This window comes from Aspergillus puulaauensis, chromosome 2 (assembly GCF_016861865.1).
Source record: "Aspergillus puulaauensis MK2 DNA, chromosome 2, nearly complete sequence".
Taxonomy (NCBI): Eukaryota; Fungi; Ascomycota; class Eurotiomycetes; order Eurotiales; family Aspergillaceae; genus Aspergillus; species Aspergillus puulaauensis.
In genome coordinates this window covers 1,903,649-1,927,630 of record NC_054858.1, presented here as the reverse complement: position 1 = coordinate 1,927,630, position 23,982 = coordinate 1,903,649, and the positions used below count along the sequence as shown (strand labels likewise).

Sequence of the window (23,982 nt, the reverse complement as noted above, 5' to 3'; positions counted from 1 at the left end):
CGGGGAATTATTTATTTGAAACTGTCTGACAGGGGCCAAATCAGGATAAATGCTGACAAGAATTCGCCAGTGCCTATCAAGGTTTTAGCTTTTAGTTGGTGCAACCCACGACCATATCAACATGCGATAGATCCTATAGATGCTGCTGTTGAAAACATAATACACTAGGCTGAAGATGCATATCACTCTGGCGAGGTTAATGCAGTCTCTCGCGCAGACTCATCTAATGCGTCCGCCAACTGGTGCAGTTCATCCCATCTCTCCCTCTCCTTGTTGGACAGCCTACCCGGAAAGAATGTGTTCAGCATCGCCTGGCCAGCACGAGGATAGGCCCGCTCTACAGCAAATAAAGTATCCATGACTCCGGTCTCCCCTATAACGTCCTTAAATACGAGTGGAATGCCAAAATATTTCGGCTGGCGTGGCCATCCAGCAACCAGGATATTCTCAAACATCCCGATGCCTCCCGTAGCCAGCAAGAACCACGTATTCTGCTGAAGACCTGCGGCGACAATCAGGAGTACTATCCAGAGCGCGGCGAGGGCCATGAGGATTAGTGTCGTCGCTGACGCGCGAGATACATCCATATCTATAGGCCCGCTCGCGAGGTCTTCCAAGTCTAACCCCCGGCCGGCGCCAACGATAACTATAGCGTGTTGAGACCCATTGCCACGAGTGAGAATAATGGTCTTTCTGGAATTGCGTCGACAAGACCACTTCTCTTGCTGCCACTGAGGAAGACTAGCTGTCGTAAACGATAGGATGATCCCAGCGGCAGTGACAAGCAATACACCCCAGTCACCCCATATCCCAAGCGGGATAGCAGCAATGCCCAACTGCAGAATTGCAGTGCCGATACCCAAGTAGTAAAGCAGATCATAACCGGGATACCCAGGCCGGGCCTGCGCAGCGTCGAAAACCGAGACGCAAAGACCGGCCTTTGACGGCCGGGCAATGCTTTCGGAAGCGCCTGGATGCTCGCGGTGGGCGTTGTGACGAGCCTTTTCCCACCGCTGATCGCGCATCTTATTTAGCTGGCGATGGATTGGCCCGTCTGGATGTCCATCATCCATCCAGATTTCAAAGTCGCGTAGAATCCGGCCCAGGATCCAGCTGCGGTTATCCCGGACATACCCTGACCGCGCATTGATCACCAGGCACGGACTATCTGGGAGAGGCATCAGTCTACGATCTCCTATTGCAGCTAGCAGTGCTGCTACAATATAAGCCACCCATCCTGCGAGATTCTATGGTTAGACTCAGACCGTGACGCAGCGACAAGGGATCTTGAGATAGGGCTACGGACCGAAAGAGAACGAAACGGGGGTGATTCCGTCTCCAGCTAGCTGGGCAATGGCGCGACAGACGACATCTCCGCCGAGGATCAGGAGAACAGAGAAGATGTCGCCGGGGTTGCGTAACTGGGTTGAGATCTCCGAAGACGTGAGACCTGTGTCGAACGAGCGGCTCCAGAGAGACGGCCGGGGTGGCGGCATCGCGTGAATGATATCGATCTGGACCAGGATGGTTTGAAGATCAGAGGCACAGCTCCCTGTCAGATTTTAAGCGCCAGTGGTGCAAGCGACTAAGAGTTTAGCTGTCTAGTGCTGTGGCTGAGCTGGACCCCACGCGGGGTGCAGAGTCGGTGTAGATGCAGTATAGCTTTCGCAAACCACGTGTATGTCGACACTATTGTCATCAACAAGAGTAAAGGAATAGGATATAATTTCAGAGAGACAACCAGTACCTTAGAAAAGAACATCTATTATTCAGACTAGTCGTTCTTTGCCCTGTCAAGCTTGGACTATTAGTCCAGGCATATGTATTCTGGTAAGGTTATCGCACCACTATATTGGATCAGCTTCTCCGGATATAATATTTAGATGTTGAGGTATGAAACCTTATTCAGATTTTCTGGGGGAGTCGCAGTTATACGGCGAGATGTATATGGAGAAAATATATTCCCAAGCACCTAATATAGTTAAAGGCGATACGCAAGCCTTGGGTACAGGGCCCATACTTGCTTTTCAGTTGACCTCAAACTCAAAGATGATCGTTGAATGACTCGATTTCCTGGTACTTAGGCCTCATGCCTTTCCAGCAACTGATGGTAGCAAGGAAAGTACATTGTCCATTGGTACTTCCAAAGCTACGGCTAATAAGTTGCGTTCTTTCCTATTTTGTTTCAATTGCCATCGCGTCTTCCTGATGGAGTACACATAGACAGAAGCTGGAGGAAGGCGCGATGGACGCATGGCGGCGAATCGCGCTTTCCCTGTGGGAACAGTATTGTAAGGAAGGCACGACTGCTGCGCAGAATAGGCAGGAGCAACTGTACCGGTAAACCTGAACAATTAGGCTGCATGCCTTAAAGCCAGGGGGCAATAATTTGCACTGTCATCAACAAATGGATTGTGATACAAGCGATGACCCGTACTACATGGGAATAGGGAGTCTAGGCTGCAAAATTCGATTCACGGTTACACCGAAAGTTTTGATTCTCGATATGCAATGGCAAGAATATTTCTTAAACATGTCCTTTTTTTTTTTTTTTTTTTTTTCCAATGTACCTTTGATGGTCCCAACTTATGCGCGCGGATCTAATATTGTGAATCTCGGAGCACCGGAGAAGCCACTAAAATGGCAGATCTTGGCCAGCACGGGGCCTGGAACACCAGATATGCCACTTCACGAACCACAACACAATTCACAATTCACAACTCTGGTCCGGCTCATGATGAAACTGTGGGGATAGCTCGAGGCATGGAGCCTGGGAGAGGCAGAGTGGAGGCCACTGAAGGACAAATTTAGCGCGGATTAGCGGGCGCAGCTGTGCTCATCTCTACAACGTAGTTATCATTCTACCCCCGACTTTATAGTTCTTGCTCCCAGCAGCAGCCATGCGTCTAATTCAACAAAGTCTCCTGCAAACTGGTCAAGATGGCCACTGTCACTGTAACCAGAACCGTTCCTCCTTCTCCTTTTCTCGAGAATCTCGATCGGACCCGCTGGAGACTCAAGAACGAGAATGGCCGGCATACATGGCACTACCTCGAGGACGACGAGGCTGCCCGTCGCTGGCCGCAGACCCTGGCGGATAAGTACTACTTAGGGCTTCCTCTGGTATCCTTCCAACCCAATTTGACATAACAAGACATACTGACCTCTGCAGAACCAACCCACCCTCCCAAAACCACAAACACCGCTAGACGCCGTCAAAAACGGCTTCACCTTCTTCGAAAAACTCCAGCTCGCCCCCGGAAACTGGGGCTGCGAATATGGCGGACCCATGTTCCTTCTCCCAGGCATCATCATCGCCTGGGCCGTAACAAACACACCTATCCAACCCGCCTACCGCACCGAAATCCGTAACTACCTTTTCGCCCGCGCCCACCCCCAAGGCGGCTGGGGCCTGCACGTCGAAGGCGAGAGTACCGTCTTCGGCACCGCCCTCAACTATACAGCCCTGCGGCTCCTCGGCGTTGACGCGGAGGAGCCCATCATGGTGAAAGCACGCGGCGTGCTCCACGGGTACGGCGGCGCGGTGAACGCCCCGCACTGGGCCAAGTTCTGGCTTGCGATTCTCGGCGTTTGCCATTGGGATATTGTGAACCCTGTCCCGCCCGAGACGTGGTTGCTGCCGGATTGGGTACCCCTTGCGCCTTGGCGGTGGTGGGTGCATATGCGCCAGGTATTCCTGCCCATGTCCTGGATTTGGTCGAGGAAGTGGACGGCGCCGGAGACGAGTGTTGTGAGGGAATTGAGGAAGGAGTTGTTTGTGCAGCCGTGGGAGAGTATTGAGTGGGCGTCGTACCGGAATGCGATTGCTGATGTTGATAACTATCATCCCAAGTCGTGGGTGCTTAATACTGTGAACTGGGTGCTGGCTGATGTCTGGTGTCCTTACCTGCGCCCGCGCGGGCTGGTGAGGAGGGCTGAGGACTGGGTGAGTAGGCTTGTTGATATGGAGGACGCGAACTCGGATTACTCGGATCTTGCGTGTGTCAATGGGCCGATGAATATGATGGTTTGCTATATTCGGGATGGGCCGGATGCGTACTCTGTTCGACGGCACCGCGAGAGATTGGAGGACTTCTTGTGGGTGAACAGTGAGGGCATGCTGGCCAACGGAACGAATGGTGTGATGTGCTGGGATACAGCATTTGCTATCCAGGCAGCGCACGCAGCTGGTCTGGCTGAAGACCCGCGCTGGAAGCCCATGCTCACCCGGGCTCTGGAGTTTCTCGATGACCAGCAGATCCGCGAGAATTGTGACGAAGCTGATGTCTGCTACCGATCACAACGGAAAGGAGGCTGGACGTTCAGTAACAAGGAGCAGGGATACGCTGTTAGTGACTGTATCTCGGAGGCGTTGAAATCGGTTATCATCTTGCAAAAGACCCCAGGATATCCCCAGCTACTGGACGACCAAAGGATCTTCGACGCAATCGATACCCTTCTCACATACCAGAACTCATCTGGTGGTTGCTCGTCATATGAACCGACCAGGGGGGGCGAGCAGCTGGAGATGCTCAACGCAGCGGAGGTATTCGGACGCATCATGATCGAGTACGACTATCCCGAGTGCACGACGGCAGTTGTGACTGCCATCTCTCTGTTCACCAGCTACTGGCCTGACTACCGACCCGCTGAGATCCGGTCATTTATCCAGGGCGCTTTGAAGTATATCAAGGCCGCTCAACGCCCTGACGGAAGCTGGTACGGCAGTTGGGGGGTTTGCTTCACATACGGCACAATGTTTGCACTCGAAAGCCTCGCCTCAGTAGGAGAAACCTACCACAACAGCCCTGACGTCCGATGGGCATGCGAGTTCCTCATTTCCAAGCAGCGCAGCGACGGCGGATGGTCTGAAAGCTTCGAGGTAAGGCCCTGCTCAAAGCGTAAGGGACCGTCTACTAACAACGCACAGAGCTGCGAAAAAGTACAGTACATTGAGCATCCCACCGGCTCGCAGATAGTCCAGACCTCATTCGCTCTGATCGGGCTTATGAAGGCAGACTATCCGTTCGTGGGCCCGATCAAGAAGGGCGTCCAGCTGATTATGGACCGCCAGCAGCCCAACGGCGAGTGGTTGCCCGAGGGGATTGAGGGCATCTTCAACAAGAGCTGTGCGATTACGTATCCGAACTACAAGTTTATTTTTACGACGCTGGCGATGGGCATGTTTTCGAGGAAGTATCCTAAAGAGCTGCAGTAGGGATCATGTCAGCTACCTACTCCGTATAGGGATGTCCTCGGGACCATTAGAACTACCCGACTATGCAGACTGCATTCCGATGGGAATATCTAAATTAATAATGACTCAGTTGAAATGACACCCGTTGTTGGCACTCGGACCGAGGCCCTTATTGCTCGCACGCTAAATGCACTAGTGCCCCAGCTGTCCAAGCAGGGCTTCACCACTGAGTCGCCGCCGCTGACACCGTTCTCCATCCCAGAATGACGCAGCCTACGCCCTCGTTCGGGGCAGATCGACCGGTACGGACGCAATACGACTGATCCACAGCATGGACGGAGTGTCAGCGACGCCGACATGGAGGGAGTGGAAGACGACGTTCCGATCTCACACCACCTCAGTCGAATAAATCAGCGGGTCCTGATTGGTTGGTCAGGCTTGGCTCGAAGTATGGATTTAATGTCCATCATGCTTACTGCTGTGTATGGGTTCTATAACGCTTGCCACTTATGTTTGGGCCGTATCATGGGACTGAACTTTGAGAGATCTCCAATGCGTATGTCGTATTGATGTTTCGCCGAGGGCTGCTCTAGTATATGGAATTTGGATATATATGGCTGTGCCCGCAGTTACCACCACTAGTGAATGTCCCTTCGACATTGACGATTCGGTGAAGGGATAGTTCACTTCTCATCAATGTCAAAGTGGCAAGGTCGACATTCACTGTTTGCACAGTAAACGAAGACTTCACTACAGGGTCACAGGAAAGCCTCGGTTATTCCCAGCGTGAGAATAGATGGGTATAAACCGGCCTTCCAAAGGTGTGTTTAATGGGAATACATGCACTCTTTTCATATTGACTTTGTGTAGAGTTTCCCACGTGTCCTACATCTGAATGCCTAGCATGATCCGGACAACTCCATCCAGGATCTCTCTATTTCCTACTTGATCTGAAGGAAAACCCTACACCATCAAGACGCTGCGCCGCGGAATACCCGGACATGGGCATGGACACGCGATGACTATCACAACAGACCTTCTATCCTGGCTCCAACATGACAAGGACACCTCCGACCCGCGAGCCTCCCTCGCCCTTCTCGCGGCCGCCTTCTTCGTCCTCAACTTCCTCTTCTTACTCACATACCTAACCATAATATACCCCTACTTCTACAGCCCATTCCGCCACCTCCCCAGACCAAAGGTGCCTACTACCAATCCCACAATAAGACCAAGACAATGCTAATAAACCTACAGGGCGAAATCCCTCTCCTGGGCCAACACACAACCCCCTACACCAAACCCCTCGGCTCAACATACCTCCAATGGATTCTCTCAACGCCCAACCAGGGCCTAATAACCTACCGCAGCATCCTAAACCAAGACAGACTACTAGTTACATCACCCAAAGCAATCGCCGAGGTCCTGGTGCACAATACATATGCCTACACGAAACATCCCAGCGAACGCTCCGTCATCCAGCGGTTTCTGGGCAACGGGCTTACGATTTCAGAGGGCGAGGAGCATAGATTCCAGCGGAAGGCTATGACGCCGATTTATGCCTTGAGGAATATTAGGTCGTTCTATGGGTTGTTTTGGGAGAAGGGGGTTGAGTTGGTTAAATGTCTTGAGGGGAGACTTTCCACCCATACCAATCTACATGGTGGAAGTTCTGGTGTCGAAGAGTTAAACCAGTGGGCGAATAGGACGACGATGGATATTATTGGTCTTGCGGCGCTGGGACGCGACTTTGGATGTCTTGGTGGCGAGGGGGTCCAGAGTGACCTGTTCCAGACGTATCAGGAGATCTTCACCTGGGCGCCTGAGAAGGATGTCTTTATGGCGCTGAACCGTGTCCTGCCGAGGACGCTTGTGCAGTGGTTGCCGTGGAGGGTGAATGAGCGGATCTATGTTACGAGTGCGACGCTGAGGGATGCTTGTCGGGGGCTGGTGAGGGACAAGATGGATGAGTTTAGGCGACTGGGCGGGGAAGGCGAGGATTTGATATCGAGGATGATGAGGTTAGGTGGATGGGAGGCTGAGGGACTGGTTGAACAGTTGCTTACGATCATTGCTGCTGGGTATGTTCCCTTCCCTTCCATTATGGTTTACGGCCTAGGGTTACTGACAGACGGTGTAGGCATGAAACGTCCGCATCGGCATTCACCTGGGCATGCCATCTCCTATCCCAGAACCAGGATGCCCAAGAACGTCTACGAGCTGAGTTACTAGAGGTTATACCATCACTACTCACTCAAGACCCAGCTTCCGACACCCTCGCAAGCGTACTCGAAAACCTCCCATACCTCAACGCAGTCTGCAACGAAGTCCTCCGCTTCAACCCCCCAGTCCCCCTAATTCGGCGAGTCTGCACCACCCCAACAACGATTCTAAACCACCCAGTCCCACAGGGTACACAGGTCCTGATCTGCCCCTACGCCATAAACCGCAGCCCAGAGCTCTGGGGCCCCGACGCCGGCCAATTCAAGCCAGAGCGCTGGATTAACCCCGAAACAGGCAAAGCCAACAATGATGGCGGAATGGTCAGCAACTACGCCAATCTGACATTCTCGCATGGGCCTAGAAGCTGTATCGGACAGAACTTTGCGAAAGCCGAGATGAGGGCTTTGGTTGCGGCTTTTGTGTCCAGATTTAGGTTTCAGCTCGCGAGGCCGCTCGACAAAGTTGTTCCTGTTGGCATTGTCTCTGTGAGACCGAAAGATGGGCTATATTTGAAGATTGAACGGGTGGAAGGCAATTGAAAGATTCAGCCAGCCGTCGTTGCTATGGCTTCTTGGGTATGTTGGTGACTACGGTTAGAAGTAAGAGGGCAAATACCCATATTCAACGTTGCAGAACAATATCACGATATACGGGAATTCCTCCCCTGAGTTTATGTCCAGACGAAGCCCATAGCTCCTTCCATGTAGCATAAATAGGGCAGGATATTTTTAGGAAAGCGCAGTGGTAGACTAGACCTGCCAGACCAGGAAGGAACAACAGGCTCCATCGTACTTTCCTTGCTAAGACTGTCTTTCAGTGAGTCTATTCAGGAAGGCACAACTACGGACATAAATAAGTAAAATGGAAGGAGCGACTGGCCTTGTTATAGGTCGCTCTTTCCCACAGTTGGGTCTACTGATGGAGATAAAGAGGAAGGTGCGGTGGAGAGAATCAAGGAAGACCCAATTAGTCTTGTCTCCCTGTGTTGCCGACAGGGCGATACAGCAGAAGGTTAGTCTGGATGCATGTTCATAGAATAATGGGAAATAAGAGATCCCTGATTTGCTGAGTTTATTATTTGCCTATATTCTAACCCAATCCAAAGTAATAAAACACACAATTCAACACTCTTTAGACTCCGAACCGTCGGATCAGATAAGATGCTCCCGCAATAGTTTTATCTTTATCTGTATATCAGCTGGACCGGCCCAGGCCTTCGATGGATCTCATCCTGGCGTCATCGTGGCGAGACCAAAAACAAGACATATATGATACCTAAAAGACATGAATCCTTTTCAACACTCCGCACTCAAGATATCAGTCAAAATGCCACCTGGTAGTTTGAACCTCGGAACACGCTCCAACACAGCGCGGTAAGATCACCCTTGGAGTCGTTGTGTATATTCTCAACTAACAATGGATGAATAAATGCTGGACAGATCTTCGCGAAATACAGCCTTCCTGAGCATCCTCGGCGTTATTGGGGCCGGTTATGCGCTGCTGCGATATCAGTCTCCACGGGACGGGGTTGTGGAACAGGAGGATGTTGAAAATGCCACAGGGGAGGCAAAGATCGGACGGTCGAAGGTTGTCTCACAGAGAGATGTAAACGCCATGATGGGAGATTCACCAACTGGGAAGGGTCATGTTGCGCGGTCGCCGAGGAAGGCGTCAAATCGTGAGGACTTTTGACGATGTTGCAACACGTTGCGCCTTGGAATGGGAACCACCTGGGAACCATTGAACAACTGTGTGAATAATAGTATCAGAGCCAAAGAAACAATTTATCTACAAGAGATATCAAAACCGGTACCATGATAGTTCAGATTACAAATGATTGCAAACGATGCCATGCTGAAGGAATCGCGTTAGCCAAAAGCTTACAGCAGGCTTGGAGTACTGGTAGTTGTGGCTTAGTTATAGTTATCTGGAGAGGCTTATTTCAAAGTGTGCCAACTCAGCCTCTATATCGCGACTATTCTATACCCAGAGGAGTTTAGTATGCCGTCGATCACTTGCTGTCACATCGGGAAGTTCCGTATCGACATGAGCACTCTGCTCATGTCTGATATTTCTCATCGATGCTGAAGCCATGATTACTGTCTGTGTCGATGCTCCTTTCTATCAGATAGCCTATACTTTGAGTCTTGAATTCGTGATCACTGTGAAAACAGGTATTAAAAATAGAATTAGAGAAGTAAATACAAAGTTAATCTGTAATCAATGCCCGTCCAAGATCTTCACCTCAAATATCTTCATGCATCCCAGAGTCAACCAAACCCCCAGTGATTAATCCTGATACCATATGCAGAACGATGAATCAACTTATAGAACCGAAGCGGCCAAGAGGACAGCCCCAGAAGCTAGCAACGTCTCAAAGCTGGGGACCAGGGAGTTGGCCGCGCCGGTGTCGCCTGCAAGATTGAAGAGATGTTAGCCTGCCAATCCTCTGGATGCTTGATGGACGGGATAATGAGATCCATGGAAAGGATAGGAACTTACCACCACCACTGCTGCTGCTGCTGCTGCTGTCACTGGATTTGCACTGACTCTGCAAGTCACGGTATCGGTCGTTGTAGTCACTGAGCTTGCTAGCAGCGCTGGCCAGTTCCTTCGTGTCGCAGCCGTCTGTAAAGCAGGACTGCAGCTTGCTGGATTCAGACTGGGCCTTTTCAAAGGTATCCTTAACACCGCAGAGACAGTCCACGGAGGCCTCGTCAGGGCTTCCGCACTCGTCTTCGAAACCGACGTTCTTGTAGAAGTCGTCGAGACATGTCTTCACGCACGAGGGCACGTCGCCCAGGACATCCTGCCAGCTGCTGACTTCAGCAACGCTGACGGAGGCAAGGCCGAGAAGAGTAACAGCGAGGAAACGCATGATGGAGGTAATGAGATATGAGATACGGTAGTAAGTCAAGGATTCTAGAGGCTGGGGTGTAGACACAGAGAGTGAGCGAGAGAAATGAAGATAAAACTGGAAGATAAAACTGGATAAGAAGGTGATGGGGTTGCGGCTCGCAGTTGGTTTATATAGGGCTATTTCCAATTTCCCCCTCGTATATCTATTTTCGCAGCTTCTTCGCTTAAACATTTTACGAGTCCCCGCCGTTCTATAGACTCGCACCTTGTATCTATAAAAGGGAATGCCAAGGGCGATGGTTTGTTGTTGGAGATTGTGGCCCAGTCGAACACGAGGTGGGTCAGGGTCTGCTGGGGCTGATACCAATTTGACGGCCCTTCGACGACGAATCGTCTTCGTTTGCAGAAAGTTTGAGACCCTTGGTGTGCCCGATGCCAAAGATCTGGTCTGCAAGGGACGCCATTCGTGGTGTTCTCGTATTTTCTTGTCGATGGCAATCTCAATCGTCCCAACCCTTCTCAGCCTCTTCTCACCAGCGTACATGGGTAGGCAGAAGATGCTCCTTCATCTCAGCGGAAAAGTTCTCCTGCTTTCATGCTTAGGGGTGTCTGCCGCCTGTTTCACACTCATCATAGCCGTATATATTCGAGAGTATCCATTATGGGTCGTCCAAGAAGGACTCAATAGATCCGAGCCTCACAAACGCGGTGAGAGTATGGTGGGCGCATTCAGCTCTATATAAAGGGGTAAATCGCTAGTGCTCGTCCCAAGGCCTTTGATAGATCCTTCCCAGTTAAGGATTTCGAGTTAAGACCTCCCGGTTTTAATAACTCGGTCGATTACCGTAGAGCAGTCCGCGTAGGGCCCCCAGCACGAGGGGACAAGGTGTTGAAATCCTCGAATGAGAATTTGTTGAGAGTGGGGGTCATTTTGGGTAAAATGCAGCGTTGTGATTGCCTGCAATCCGCCCCGTCCCGTCTGGTGGGGAGTTTCCTTTTCGAGCCGATCTGAGGGTATCACAGTGGCCAGAGCTTCACGCTTACCGAAGGACCAAGATATTCAGCCGCCCTCTGACACCCACGGACCTCCAGACTTCATTTAGGGGCCAGCCTACCCTTGCGGCCCCTAATGAAGATGGAATAGGAACAATGTTGCGTTTGCATAGTTTCCCCCGGAAACCAAGTTCCGGACCGTGTGGGAATAGCCGACCTGGTTGGTGCTTTCGACTCAGATAACGTATATTCTGTCAGTAGTATAGCCCTCGCAGATGCGCCAATACGCTGCAGCAAAAGGCCACGTCGAACAGGGCTGGATTTGGTAATAGATGAGACTGAAAAATATTGTCACATGGTTCGATACGGCATTGATTGCTGGCACTATTCATTCTCTTAGAATATAAGGCGCAAAGTATATTCACGCAGTTGGCTACCTACACTGAACCATGAACCATCATAAGTTACCGCCATCATATTCGTAACGCATATATACAAGGCGCGCCGCACTTCCAGACCACCACCATCTACCTCCGAACCTTGTATAGGGCCGTCTCCGCCCAAAGCTTCGTATACTGCTGATGCAACCAAGCAATATGCGGGGGCATCGGCTCCCCCTCGGCCTTGCCCAATCCCTTGTAGAAGCAGCTCTTAAGACCGAACTCCGCGATTCCTTCCTCGGGCTTGACGACGGCGGAGATCTCAAAAAGGCCGTCTGAGCCGCGCACGTCCTGACGACGGGGCGAGTCACCGCAGCGAACGACGATGCGGTCAGACGTCTTCTCGACGACTTCGAAGTGGTCGGTGATCAAGGTTCCAACGTCATAAGTCGAGTTTGACAGCTGCTCGTTGGACCACAGGTGTGATGCGGTATCGGCGGCTTCGTACTTGCGCGAGAGGTAGGCTCGTTGGAATGCGTATCCTGATCGTGTGGAGAGATTCGTCAGCATCTTCAATTTAGTAAATCAATTCATAATTGACCCGTTGTCTCCATATTATAACGGACAAGAGCTCAATGATGACGTACCCCAGCCGCTCCAAACACCGGCGCAAAACGCCTCGACGAGCTTGCCCTTCTTCTCCAGCAGCGATGGGTTGATCTCAGACAGGGGCACGCGGCGGACGCAGAGATCGTGCGTAGTGGGGTTCTTAGACGGGTTGAATTTGAGGTAGAACGGGTGGCTGAAGATAGAGTCGCTTGTGGTCATGGGCTCGAAGCGGTCGTTGCGCGTGTAGGCGAAGAAAGCGCCGACCGAGGCCAGCCCGGTGTAGGTGGAGAGCTTGAGGGTGCGACCGATGAGCCCCATTTTGGCGATGTTACTTTTGCGGAGGCGGGGGTTGAGGTAAGGGGTATAATGGGTATAAACGGTATGGGAATGGAGATGGAGAGAGGAAAGGAGTGGGAGAAGAAGAGGAAGAGGAGGTTGGGAGTTGGTGATGCCGTCACCGGACCAACTCCGACGGTTAATCTGTATTAATTATGCTCTACCTAGCTATCAATATTATTGTCAATCAAACGATAATCACTGCCATGGATCAGAATAATCCTGGAATGATCCTCGCCGTCCTCGCGTGCCATTCTTCCCATTCTCTGCCAAACTTCTCCCTCAGCATCCTCTCCTCATCGCGAATCCGCACCGCCAAAGTGACAACCAGCACCGCGCCTGTTATCGCCCCCAACACAATCTCCCAGTCCCTCAATAGTGCCAGCAATGGCCCCGGGATGAGACACGCGATTGGCGTATCCAGCCGGTTCACAACCAGCCCCGCAAAACTCGGCAGCACCAGCACAAGCCCTGTGTAGCTCGGATGCTGCAGATACCTGTATACCCCCGACGTGACCAGCCTGTCGGGCTTCGCGAGCTGGAACGTGAAGTTGCGCCCGAGCCCGCCGTATGCGCTGAGTCGGATTAAGGCGCCGACTGCGAGGAGCGAGAGGTATCCGACCGTGCGAGCGTTCCAGGTGACGCGCTGGGCGTTGAGGTGGTCTGGGTAGGGACACAGTCGGTCGATGATCTCGAGATCAGAAGAGGAAGAGGTCCAGAAGAGCGTTACGAGGGCGTGATATAGAACGACTAGGTTGGAGATGTGCGTGGAGAGTACTGATGGGATTGTCGTCAAGAAGCGGACGCGGTCGGTGCCATGGGGGACGCTGGCTTGGTTCGGGGCTGTCGTGCAGCGGGCGTTGAGATAGCCAGCGACCAGGAAGGCGAGCGACAGGGATGAGGAGCTAGCGGACGGCATCGCGAGCAGGTCTGCGTCTGCATGCAAAATCCGGGGAAGAGATGGAGTTGTCGCGATGGAGGTCGGCTGTTCCCCGGGCATCCCTTTATAACCCCGCTCGCCACGATGATTTTCCCGACTGCCGAACGGATCAACAGATGTCCATTTCTTGCACTACTCCTACGCATTTGATACGGTGATCCGGTGATACGGTACGACAATCGTGATTGACGATGGCATCCGCTGGGAACCAACGCTTCAACGATGAAGCCGCCAACTGGGATAAGAACCCGTCGGTCCAGGAGGCGACCCGCCTCGCATTCGACAGCATCAACCTCATCATCCAAACTCTTGCTGAGCGCAAACAATCTACCTCAGGAGCTGGTCTCGATGTCCTTGAAGTAGGCTGCGGCACAGGCCTACTCACTCTCCGCGTCGCACCGCTAGTCCGTGAAATCGTAGCCATCGATCCAGCCCACGGGATGATCCAGACCTTACAGGCCAAGATAAACACTTCCACATGCCAGGACACTGCCGCAGATGGGCCGCGGAACAGATCGCACAACGTCCTCCCAGTTTGCCGTCTCCTTGAAGACCCTGAGGATCCGGCCCTTCCTGCTCTCGATGGTAACGACCCAACGGGCCGCCGGCGCAAGTTCGATCTCATCCTCTCGCACCTGGTCATGCACCATGTTCCCGACCTCCGGGCATTCCTGGGAATATTGCTCGGGTGTTTAGTCCCCGGGGGTCGGGTTGCACTGACGGACTTTGAAGACTTTGGACCGGAGGCAATCAAGTTTCATCCGCCGAACAAGCTGGACGGTGTCGAGAGGCATGGAATCCCGGCAGGCTGGATGGAGGACCTCATGAAGGAGGTTGGGTTTCAGGATGTCAAGGTGTCGGTGGGATGGACGTTGGCAAAGTTAGTGGAGCTTTGGGAAGGGCAGAAACTTGGGGATACCCTGGGTTTCCCATTCCTGGTGTGCGAGGGTGCCAGGCCAGTCTGACTGCCATAACGACCGATCCACCTGCACAACTATAGAGACTAGAGTATAGAGTCAGAGATCTCCAAACAGTGGTCGTCAAAAGTAATGCCTGGACTTGCGGTGAAACGACCCAACCAGATATGGAAGCAACAATCTGACAGCCGCGTTTATGATTTCCGTGCAGAAGTAGGGTTCATGCTCGTCGAAACGGCCGCAGATCCGTGCATTTGACGTCTCGTAATTAGGCTTGCAGTTTGCATAACCACGCTACCCTAGTGTGGTGTCAACAAGACCATTGAAAGGAATGCTTAATATTTATACCATGTCATATTCTTATTCCAAGCCATTGACCGTATCAACTCCCAACCGTTATCGCCAAAGCAAGGAGCACATCATTCTCAACACTCCAAAATCTCAAAAAAATGACATATCAACCGCCACAAACCACCGCCCAATGACCCTTCCCCAACCCAAGGATCAGATCAAAGTCACATCTGATCTGACTTTCCAATCCCAGTCTCAATAACCGACTCCGTCCCAGGACCTGCGCTCCAGATCCCCCAAATCTCAAGCCCCGCCGCGCGCAGCAACTCTGTCCACTGCCGCTTAGACCGCTCAACGCCCGCCCCGATACTCATCATCTGGATATCAAGCGAGGCTTGCAGCAGTGGCGTCTCCGTATCAGGAAGGACAAAGTCCACGATCAGGATCCGGGATTTGGCCGGGTCCATGGCAGAGATCGTGTTGCGGAGGATCTTGAGACAGACCTCATCCGGCCAGTCATGGAAGATGGCGCGGAAGTAGTATGTTCGGGCTCCTAGTCGAATTAGTATAGTACTCATTTGAGGAGTCTCTGAACTGCGATTGGACTTGATAGAGAAACAGGGTGTAGGTAGGGGTGTGTCAGACTTACCCTTTACCGGCTGCAGATCCAAAAAGCTATATCCCATCGCCTCGACCCCCTCGCATTCAAGCCCCGCTACAACGGCAGGTAGATCCTGCAAAACAAGCCTGCCAGGAATATCCGGATATCTCTCACGGAATCGAACCAGGTCATGGCCCTGGTTGCCTCCGACATCAACCACGAAGACATCGCCCTTGTCCAAAAGAGCAGCGGTCAGCCGGTCCACAGGATACACATCAAACCAACTCGGCTTGCCCTGTCGCCTACTACTCATGTACGAGTTGAAGAGGACCTGCTGGTGGCGACGCTGGGCAAGCCACTCGAACTGGCTCTGCCCCGTGGCCCAGCGCATCGGGGAGGCGGAATATTCTTTCGGGATATCATAGTTGTGCGCGCGGAAGTACTCTGGTAATCTCGCGAGCGTGGGCATCGTCAGGTCGTATCTATCCATGTGTCAGACTATCAATATCCGGCGGTGAACCCCGATCTAGGTGGTGGCAAAGGTGTAGCTGAACGTACATGCATCGTATCCCGTCTCTACCAATTGGCTGCGTGAGGATCGCCGTCCGGTGGTTTGGGCAGTAGATCTCGGTTTCTGGGTTCTCGCATAGCCCGAGGGCTGTGACGACGCGCATGAGGCGGACTGCGGGATGAAATCATGGGTTAGATAGATTCTGCGTCTGCATGGTGGGTAGCACAGTGATGCCATAGGATGCGTACTGATCAGGCCTGGCTCGGCGCTTGTATACGCCGATAACTCCGTTGCTGAGAGTCCGCGTCCGCTGTGGCTCACCAGGAGATCAAAGACTCCGAGGTCGATTAGTGTGCGCAGGGCAGCATTCTGGGGTGGCTTGGGATGGTTAGATTTGGATCACAATCCACACTTCAGGGGGGTGCAAGACGAACTTGGTAGATCAGTCGGAGAACGGTCTCAGTTGGTGTCTCGACAGCGAGCCTCAATTGGTCGATGAGGCTCAGAAGATGGAAATGGGACTGTGACGATCGGCTGCTGCTGCTGCTGCTGCTGTCTTTGGCTGTCGCCTGGCGAATATCTTCTATCAGGGAGAGCAGGTCGAGCTGGTCTTGAAACGGCATTGGTGGATGTAGTAGGGTTTGCGTTTTGGATATGCAAGCAGCAGAACAGGATGTTCCAGAAACTGGAGGAAAACGCAAGTTGCAAGGGTAGTACAAATGCAATGCAGTAGGCCCCTACTTATAACGAATGTTGAAGACCGCAAAATTGACTGATTCGTTCAGGTAGTGGAAAGGGGCGCCGCGCAGTTCAGCGCACGTCAGTGCAGACGCCACAATCATCGATTGGGAGTGGGTTCGAGTCACTCAATATTGTGTCACAGGATCGAAATAGACTGCAAGCCACAGCTGGGCTCCAGGGTAGAATTGGCGGTTGGTATCTAGGTCCACATCTTAATCAAAATGAACTGTATCAAATTCATTGTTGACAGCCTCGTGGGCTTAAGCTCCCTTCTCCATTTTTAATGGAGATAATGCCTAATCAGACCCAGATTCCCTACTTTCGATACCATTTAGAGTAGAAGAGACGAATAAAGTATGAACCGAGTGTCTTCGTTGAATAGCATTGGTATCAGAGTGAAGTATGATAACCCTATGTCCTACAAACTCCGCCTCACCAGTTATAGTGCAGGCATTGACTTCTTTATCCTATGGCTTAATCTATTAAGAAGTGTGTCAAATAATACCAATCCTTTCATCTATCATCAATTCCCCAAGGGAGCATTTTGGGTACTCGGTCAACGGTGAACTGGCTTTGTTTGCTTTGCGATTTATCTCCATGTCATTACTGTAAGCTGAAACTTATTTCCATTTTCTACTCCTTGTTTCTATTTGTTGCTTTTTGTACCCTTGTGTCTTTGATTGCTGGGAATTGGTCGAGCAACAGTACGCTTAAAGAGCCTTAAGAGGCTATCTGGACACGGTTATGTAGCAAGTACCCTTTTCTTAATCGCTTTCAACCTAGCATATACCTATTTCAACCTCAATCATCAGCAAAGCCTAACTGTAAAAGTGACAGCTAACATCTCGTGCGAATATGAACAGTATTTCCGCCCGGCGGTTGTTAGGGTTACCTGCAAATTCAAGGAATCCATCCAGAACCTCAGCTGCGACTCAGTATGAGGCAGTGCTCAACAATGCTATTGATAGTATTAAAACAAGTATGGACTCACTGGGCCGCTCTAGGTCCATTCGGGATAGGGGTGTTGAATCTTCTACTCCCAGAAGGCGTCAGCGAACTCGCCCCCGACAAATAAACGGTTAGCCGTGTAGATACTGAGGTCATAGTGGCTGACCATGAAAACCGAGTGATAGCTGTGCACTGCAACGATCACTCTAGCTGTCGTTATCAATTTAGTATAAGTTCAATTACATTTGACTTGAGTTGCATATTGAGAGACAATCTCCTGCTCTTCCTACTGAATATCTTCGCCTTTGTAGAGTCAGATATTTTACCTGTTTATGAGAACTATGTTTTCAACAACCGTCTGTTCCCAAGCAGTGTCATTCAGCAGCAGTTCTATGATCAACATTCCATGAAGAAGCGATTCTAAATTCAAAGCTGCCAAAAAAGCATATTCTCCCAGCTGCGAAACAGCCGTTCATTCTGACGCTCATCAGAGCAACCAATTGGCCTATGGAGTTTACATTGCCTGCAGCACGGGCGTCTTTGCTTACTCCTGGCTGATTGTATATTCTTTTACTGTCATAGTATAATGGCGATAATGTCTATTCAGTCGCATTGTTTTATTGTTGTTTATCCATTATCTACCCCTTTTCTTTGCTTTGCACTTGATTGCTCCCTTATTTTCTTTCTTCCTTTCTTCCTTTCGACCTGAATAGAGTCGTGTAATTATATAAACTACATAGATCACCAACATTTTGACCCCAGCAGCAGCAGCAGCATCTTGTTCTTGTTATCCAGAGAAACTATATTATACAAACCGCAAATATGCCGAGCAAAGCTTCACCCCCGTATCCGGCTTTCAATCACTTGGGTACCCAAATAAGGGACAAGTGGCGGCGCATCGACGACAAAATGCGCCACGGAACCGCACCTGCAATGCGATCAAGGATTATACAGAGTCGAGACAAATTCGAGGCTTTTGTCAAAAACGTCGACCTTTATCATGCCAATGAGCCCCAGCCCATAGGGCAACCTAAGCGTAACCGTCTCCACGAAGCGGACGCTCGCACGCGCAGCGACATCCTCAGCATGCTGCAAGGTCTCGACACGATACTGGCAACTGGTAAGGAATCCAACCCCACCCCCACACCCCTGGAGTATTTATGAATCACAATCGAAGCTAATGGGCCGATAAACAGGGATTTATATGTTCGGGGATCTCGAGAGCCTAGAAACAACAGCCAGAACGGGTGCCTACTCACTGCCCTCAGGAGATGGAACCATAGCGGGGTGTCTCGTGGACTCGATTGAGAATGGAGTAAAATGCATGTGTGAATACGCGTCTTGTTTCGAAACAAATGAGTCAACGGGGGTTGCTATACCCGTTGCTATACCCGAAGAACGTGTCGAGCCTACCCGTAGCAGCCGGTCGTTGCGTGAGTGGCTCCGGGATATCAAACACCGGCGGCCCAGCTAAGAGGAGGCCCGGCGGGTGTATGGCATTTAATGGCGAGTTCACTAATCGTTTGTTTTTGTTTTTGTTTATTTGTACACAGTCCAGTTTTTCTGTTGGAGAAATAAATATCAAGCGTGTTGCACAGAACCGTGTTTTAACCTTTCATGCATTAAAAAGGATGAAAAGGGCTATAAAAAACTACAATTTGCTTTACAGAGAACATTCCTACTTTGTCATATCAGCCTACATTGTATAGGTACGCTTTTTTTGTAAAACTAGAGGAGCCGAACCATGGTGAACCACCAGCTTGTTTTAACGGACCTAGATTGAGTAGACCGGCTGATTGATTTCCAAACAATCCCTAAGCCGCACTTGAGTAACATCCTCTGAATTACTACATTGGCCAATTCAACATTATTTATTATCTAGATGATATGGCGAGCGCCGCGCTGGATGACCGGCGATGCCGAGCCCTAGATCGCCACCAGATACCCAGCGCAGAGTTGTTTATTTACAATTTGATCTGTACTCACAGCGTAAACCAAGCCGTGACCTGCCTCAGTGCAAATCCTTCAGAAATCCTATTCTAAGACATGAATGAATCATGGGGTGGAGGGACGCTCGCTGAATCAGACATGTCAGTTCTCAGGCCCCGAACCACTCGTCGAAATGTGAGCCACGGCCCAAACACGTTCTGACTTCGGAGACATCTCGAGACACGGACTCTGAAGAGATTATCAATCCAGCGCCTCTTTACAAAGACTTGGACTGTCGTACTGGTGGTGGTGGTGGTGGTCAAAACAGCCGACGAACAGGAGTCAGGCTTGAATCCCGCAGCTGGTGTGTCCTTTCGGCTCGCCACGACATGCATTGGCTGCAGCTCGAATACTGAAGCAGGCTAGACAAGGTGGGAGCTCTCATCGGTGAAGGTAGAGAGTTTCCTGCGCAGTGATATCCTGCAACCTGGCGTCACCGTCTAGCTGGGGGAGCGTCTCTTGCGTTCGGACACGACTAATAGTGCAGGCGTGTATTTTCCAAGGGAACAAATCAAATTGACAGTAGTTCGCAGCTGGAATTAAACTCTAGATTGCGCATAGTATACTGGGTAGACATGCATTGGTCCCGCGTCTGATGCTCGCCACAGCTCCACCCTGTCTGTTGCCAGTGCCCAGTGTCGACAGCTGCAAGGGTGAGGCGTCGCATGTGTGGGTTTGCGCTGATCGGATTGTCCCTGTAAGCCCGGCACAGCCCTGGTTTGAATCAAGATCTGGGACATGGTGGTCAGCTGGAAGAGCCACAATCAGCCATGCAGGGATTCGGCTTTCTCGGTCGTGGTTTAAATGGCCACTGCCCCCTGTCAACCTACCTAGTTCTCGAGATCAGATTGAGGAAAGTTTGCCAACATGGGAATCCCTCAGTATAATGAGCCATCCCATAACCAGGGCCAGAGCCAGGCGGACGAGTTGGTCCAGCGGTTTGGCCGGCTCAACACCTTAGACGACTTGATCCGACTGAGAGCAGCAGATGCAGTTCAGGAGCCGATTTTGGCCTATCCCCAGCAGACCCAAGATGGCGTGGCCTCTTACGAGCACTTCACGGGCGAGGACCTGGATGCGATGGTCGACCAGGCTGTCTGTATGTTGCTGGAATCAGGCATTCGACCGGTACGTCTGTTGCACTCGGGATAGTATCATGACTTGACTGAACTGACCACCGTGCAGCCCAAGAATGACGGCGAGATTATCGCCCTGCTCACCCTCTCAGACCTGAACATGGTCGTCACCTTCTTTGCCCTCAGTCGCATTGGATACACCATTATGATGCTCTCCCCTCGCCTCTCAGCCACTGCATGCGTCTCCCTCCTTGACACCGTCGGCTGCGACACTATCTTATACGGACATGCACCAACCATCCGCACAACCGTCGGCGAGATCCTACGCCAGAAACTTGTCGCCTGCAGACCCATCATCCAGCGGCCCTCCCAAACGGACACGGCAGAAGGCCCATCTGTCCTGGTCCTCCACCGAAGCCGCAACCGAGACGCCGCTCGGAACCGAACAGCCCTAATCCTCCATTCCTCGGGGTCGACGGGCACACCCAAGCCCCTGTTCCTGAGCCACAAAGCCATCATGACACATCCATTGCGTGGACCGGGTCTTACCTCGTTTAACACCCTCCCTTGGTACCATCTGCACGGCCTGTCGACTGCGCTGCAGGCGATGTATATGAGGAAGGTCGCGTACATGTGGGATGCCGCACTGCCACTGACAACACCAACTGTCGTCGCCGCATTGGAAGCAGCTAAGCCCGAGTCAGTCCAGGGCGTTCCATATCTCCTTCAGCTTCTTGTCGACAGCACCAAGGGCCTAGACGCCCTTCGGTCCTGCAAGCTCGTCACATACGGGGGTGCACCCTGCCCCGACGACCTAGGAGACCGACTCGTCGCCGAGGGAGTGCATTTCGGCGGCTCATTCGGACTGTAAGCCTTCTCAACAGCCCACTATCCATCCATTCATTGATAAGCTAACAAGAACCAAAGAACCGAAGCAGGCCTCGTCGCCGAGTCCATCTCCCGTCCCAAATCCGACCCCTTCTGGAACTACCTCCGCTTCTTCCCAAACCTAACCCCCTTCATCTGGATGAAACCTTTATCCTCTGGTCCAGAGAATGAATTATACGAATGTGTCTACCTAGCCGGCCACCCAGCCCTCACGGCCTCGAACTCCTCCGAGCCCCCAGGCTCCTACCACTCCCGTGACGTCTTCACGCCACACCCCTCCATCCCAGACCGCTGGAAATACGTCTCCCGTCTCGACGACCGCGTCACCCTGCTCAACGGCGAGAAGGTCCTCCCGCTACCGATCGAGGGGTGCATCAAGCAGAGTCCCGTTGTGGAGGACGCGGTTGTTGTGGGTGTTGGCAAGGCTGTTCCTGGCCTTTTGCTGTTTCGAGCGGAGCAGGCAGAGCAAGTACGGCGATTACACCCTGTTTCCGGGGAGGAATTCATTGATTCCGTTTGGCCGGTTATCCAGGATGCGAATTCGCGTGCTGAGCAGTTCTCCCAGATTACGAGGGAGATGGTGGCGGTTCTCCCTGTTGGTTCGGTACGGCCGCAGACGGATAAGGGGTCGATGATCCGGGCGCAGGTTTATGCGAGGTATGCGGATGTGATTGAGGGGTTGTATGCGCGGGTTGAAGAGAGGGGAGCTGATGGTGCGACTGGGGGGACGCTGCGTCTCAGCTGTGAAGAGACGGAGGGACATTTGATGAAGCTTGTCCGGGAGGAGCTGGGGCTGGGAATGGCGATTTTGGATTCTGCGACAGAGCTTTTTACGGCTGGGGTTGATAGTCTGAAGGCGATTCAGTTGAGGAGGTTGGTGGTGAGGGATTTTGCGATGGAGGATGGGAAGGGTCTTGGGCAGAATGTGGTGTTTGAGGCTGGTTGTGTGTCGAAGCTGGCGGAGCTTATATGTGCGATGCAGGCTGGCCAGACTGGGGATGTGCGTCAGGATGAGGATGTCATGGAGGATTTGGTTGCCAGGTACTCGTCGTTCAGGGATCATGTTCCGGTCTCAGAAAGGAAGCATGGCAGGGGTGTGGTAAGTTTAATACGTTCATTTAGAGAGTGAAGCTAATGATATAGATACTGACTGGGGCAACCGGGTCTATCGGTGCACACACTCTATACCGACTACTGAACGACGACACGGTATCGACTGTCTACTGCCTCACAAGACGAGACAGCCCCAAGGAAGCAATCCTCGACGCTCTCGCGCAGAAAGACCTCAGTGTCCTGTCCTACCGAACGAAGAAGATTGTCGCACTCAAGAGCGCCCTTGATGAACCCGATATGGGCTTGGACAAGACCACCATCGAACAGATGCGCCAGTCCGTCTCTCTGATCGTCCACTCCGCGTGGCCAGTGAACTTCAACCTCCCACTGACCAGCTTCATCCCGCACATCCAAGGACTCGCGAACCTGGTCGACTTCTCGCTGTCAGTACACATGCCGGCGCCAGCAGTGCTGCTCTTCTGCTCCTCGATCTCAACAGCACTAGCCTCTTCGTCAGCAGAAGTAGAGGAAAGCCCAATGCCTGATTCCAGCAGCGCTCTGGACATGGGCTACGCGCGCTCCAAGCTCATCGGCGAGCGAATCGTCAGCAACGCTCGCAAGGCCGGAGCAAGGACGTTCTCGCTCCGTATCGGCCAAATCTCGGGGCACTCGAAGAAGGGCCTGTGGAATGACTCGGAGGCGATCCCGCTCATGATCCGGTCTGCGCTGACGCTCAAGACACTCCCGAAGCTGGACACGGAGTGTTCCTGGTTGCCGGCTGATAAGCTCGCGGCTTCACTGCTGGAGATTGCGCGGACGTGTTCGCTCAACTCGGTTGATGATGATGATTTCGATGGAGGCGACGACTCGATCTACAACCTGTGCAACCCGCGCACATTTACCTGGGCTGCGATGCTGGATACACTCCGGCAGCATGGGTTCGAGTTCCAGACCGTTGCGTTCGCCGACTGGCTGGGAAAACTGCGGGAGAGCGAAGCCCGGGGTGAGGAGCTGGTCAACCCGGCCGTCAAGCTAGCGGAGCACTACGCATCGATGTACGGTAGTGGTAGCGAAGAGGCGTCCGTGCCGAAGAAATTCCGGACGGACAGGGCAGAGCGCGATAGCATGACGCTGCGAAATGGGCGGCTGAGGATTGTGCAGGATGGGATCCTGGCTCGGTATGCGCAGGACTGGATGCGGCGGTGGAATTGACGAGTGATGATGTATTAACGTTAGTGTATGGTTATTGATTAATGAGAGATGCGTTCTGATAGCAACTGCATGTTCCATCTGATATCGTAGATGGCCGGAATGTCTGGAACAGGAAGTGTCGGGGAGAAATAAAGTGGAGAGAGAAAGTGGAGAGAAGCATCTCGGTTGGGGAGACTGAGAGGGAGGACTCGAGACGCGCAGAATGCGGGGATTGTTTTCTC

The 23,982-nt window shown here is 52.1% G+C and overlaps 11 protein-coding genes across 11 annotated transcripts; 6 read left to right on the top strand and 5 right to left on the bottom strand.

Annotated features, from left to right (window-relative positions):
* Window positions 1-182: 182 nt before the first annotated feature.
* On the bottom strand, window positions 183-1,496 carry APUU_20801S (uncharacterized protein; the record flags this gene model as incomplete). The annotated part of the gene is made up of 2 exons (XM_041699482.1): window positions 183-1,237; window positions 1,307-1,496. 2 exons carry the CDS (start codon window positions 1,494-1,496, stop codon window positions 183-185), a joined length of 1,245 nt encoding a protein of 414 aa, XP_041552563.1.
* A 1,444-nt stretch (window positions 1,497-2,940) lies between these two features.
* Window positions 2,941-5,218, top strand: ERG7_1 (terpene cyclase/mutase family protein; the record flags this gene model as incomplete). The annotated part of the gene is made up of 3 exons (XM_041699481.1): window positions 2,941-3,123; window positions 3,173-4,882; window positions 4,931-5,218. The coding sequence occupies 3 exons, from the start codon at window positions 2,941-2,943 to the stop codon at window positions 5,216-5,218; spliced, it is 2,181 nt and encodes a 726-aa protein (XP_041552562.1).
* A 997-nt stretch (window positions 5,219-6,215) lies between these two features.
* On the top strand, window positions 6,216-7,956 carry APUU_20799A (cytochrome P450; the record flags this gene model as incomplete). The annotated part of the gene is made up of 3 exons (XM_041699480.1): window positions 6,216-6,398; window positions 6,452-7,275; window positions 7,335-7,956. The coding sequence occupies 3 exons, from the start codon at window positions 6,216-6,218 to the stop codon at window positions 7,954-7,956; spliced, it is 1,629 nt and encodes a 542-aa protein (XP_041552561.1).
* A 787-nt stretch (window positions 7,957-8,743) lies between these two features.
* Window positions 8,744-9,109, top strand: APUU_20798A (uncharacterized protein; the record flags this gene model as incomplete). The annotated part of the gene is made up of 2 exons (XM_041699479.1): window positions 8,744-8,790; window positions 8,857-9,109. 2 exons carry the CDS (start codon window positions 8,744-8,746, stop codon window positions 9,107-9,109), a joined length of 300 nt encoding a protein of 99 aa, XP_041552560.1.
* A 633-nt stretch (window positions 9,110-9,742) lies between these two features.
* Window positions 9,743-10,295, bottom strand: APUU_20797S (uncharacterized protein; the record flags this gene model as incomplete). The annotated part of the gene is made up of 2 exons (XM_041699478.1): window positions 9,743-9,831; window positions 9,920-10,295. 2 exons carry the CDS (start codon window positions 10,293-10,295, stop codon window positions 9,743-9,745), a joined length of 465 nt encoding a protein of 154 aa, XP_041552559.1.
* Window positions 10,296-11,796: 1,501 nt separating this feature from the next.
* Window positions 11,797-12,576, bottom strand: APUU_20796S (uncharacterized protein; the record flags this gene model as incomplete). The annotated part of the gene is made up of 2 exons (XM_041699477.1): window positions 11,797-12,191; window positions 12,297-12,576. The coding sequence occupies 2 exons, from the start codon at window positions 12,574-12,576 to the stop codon at window positions 11,797-11,799; spliced, it is 675 nt and encodes a 224-aa protein (XP_041552558.1).
* Window positions 12,577-12,805: 229 nt separating this feature from the next.
* On the bottom strand, window positions 12,806-13,594 carry APUU_20795S (methyltransferase family protein; the record flags this gene model as incomplete). Its single annotated transcript, XM_041699476.1, has 1 exon — window positions 12,806-13,594. The coding sequence occupies one exon, from the start codon at window positions 13,592-13,594 to the stop codon at window positions 12,806-12,808; it is 789 nt and encodes a 262-aa protein (XP_041552557.1).
* Window positions 13,595-13,725: 131 nt separating this feature from the next.
* Window positions 13,726-14,499, top strand: APUU_20794A (class I SAM-dependent methyltransferase; the record flags this gene model as incomplete). Its single annotated transcript, XM_041699475.1, has 1 exon — window positions 13,726-14,499. One exon carries the CDS (start codon window positions 13,726-13,728, stop codon window positions 14,497-14,499), a length of 774 nt encoding a protein of 257 aa, XP_041552556.1.
* A 467-nt stretch (window positions 14,500-14,966) lies between these two features.
* Window positions 14,967-16,477, bottom strand: APUU_20793S (uncharacterized protein; the record flags this gene model as incomplete). The annotated part of the gene is made up of 5 exons (XM_041699473.1): window positions 14,967-15,295; window positions 15,392-15,825; window positions 15,902-16,025; window positions 16,103-16,232; window positions 16,289-16,477. The coding sequence occupies 5 exons, from the start codon at window positions 16,475-16,477 to the stop codon at window positions 14,967-14,969; spliced, it is 1,206 nt and encodes a 401-aa protein (XP_041552555.1).
* Window positions 16,478-18,365: 1,888 nt separating this feature from the next.
* On the top strand, window positions 18,366-19,017 carry APUU_20792A (uncharacterized protein; the record flags this gene model as incomplete). The annotated part of the gene is made up of 2 exons (XM_041699472.1): window positions 18,366-18,663; window positions 18,740-19,017. The coding sequence occupies 2 exons, from the start codon at window positions 18,366-18,368 to the stop codon at window positions 19,015-19,017; spliced, it is 576 nt and encodes a 191-aa protein (XP_041552554.1).
* Window positions 19,018-20,399: 1,382 nt separating this feature from the next.
* Window positions 20,400-23,761, top strand: APUU_20791A (putative NRPS-like protein biosynthetic cluster; the record flags this gene model as incomplete). The annotated part of the gene is made up of 4 exons (XM_041699471.1): window positions 20,400-20,660; window positions 20,718-21,475; window positions 21,536-22,595; window positions 22,640-23,761. The coding sequence occupies 4 exons, from the start codon at window positions 20,400-20,402 to the stop codon at window positions 23,759-23,761; spliced, it is 3,201 nt and encodes a 1,066-aa protein (XP_041552553.1).
* Between the last annotated feature and the right edge of the window lie 221 nt (window positions 23,762-23,982).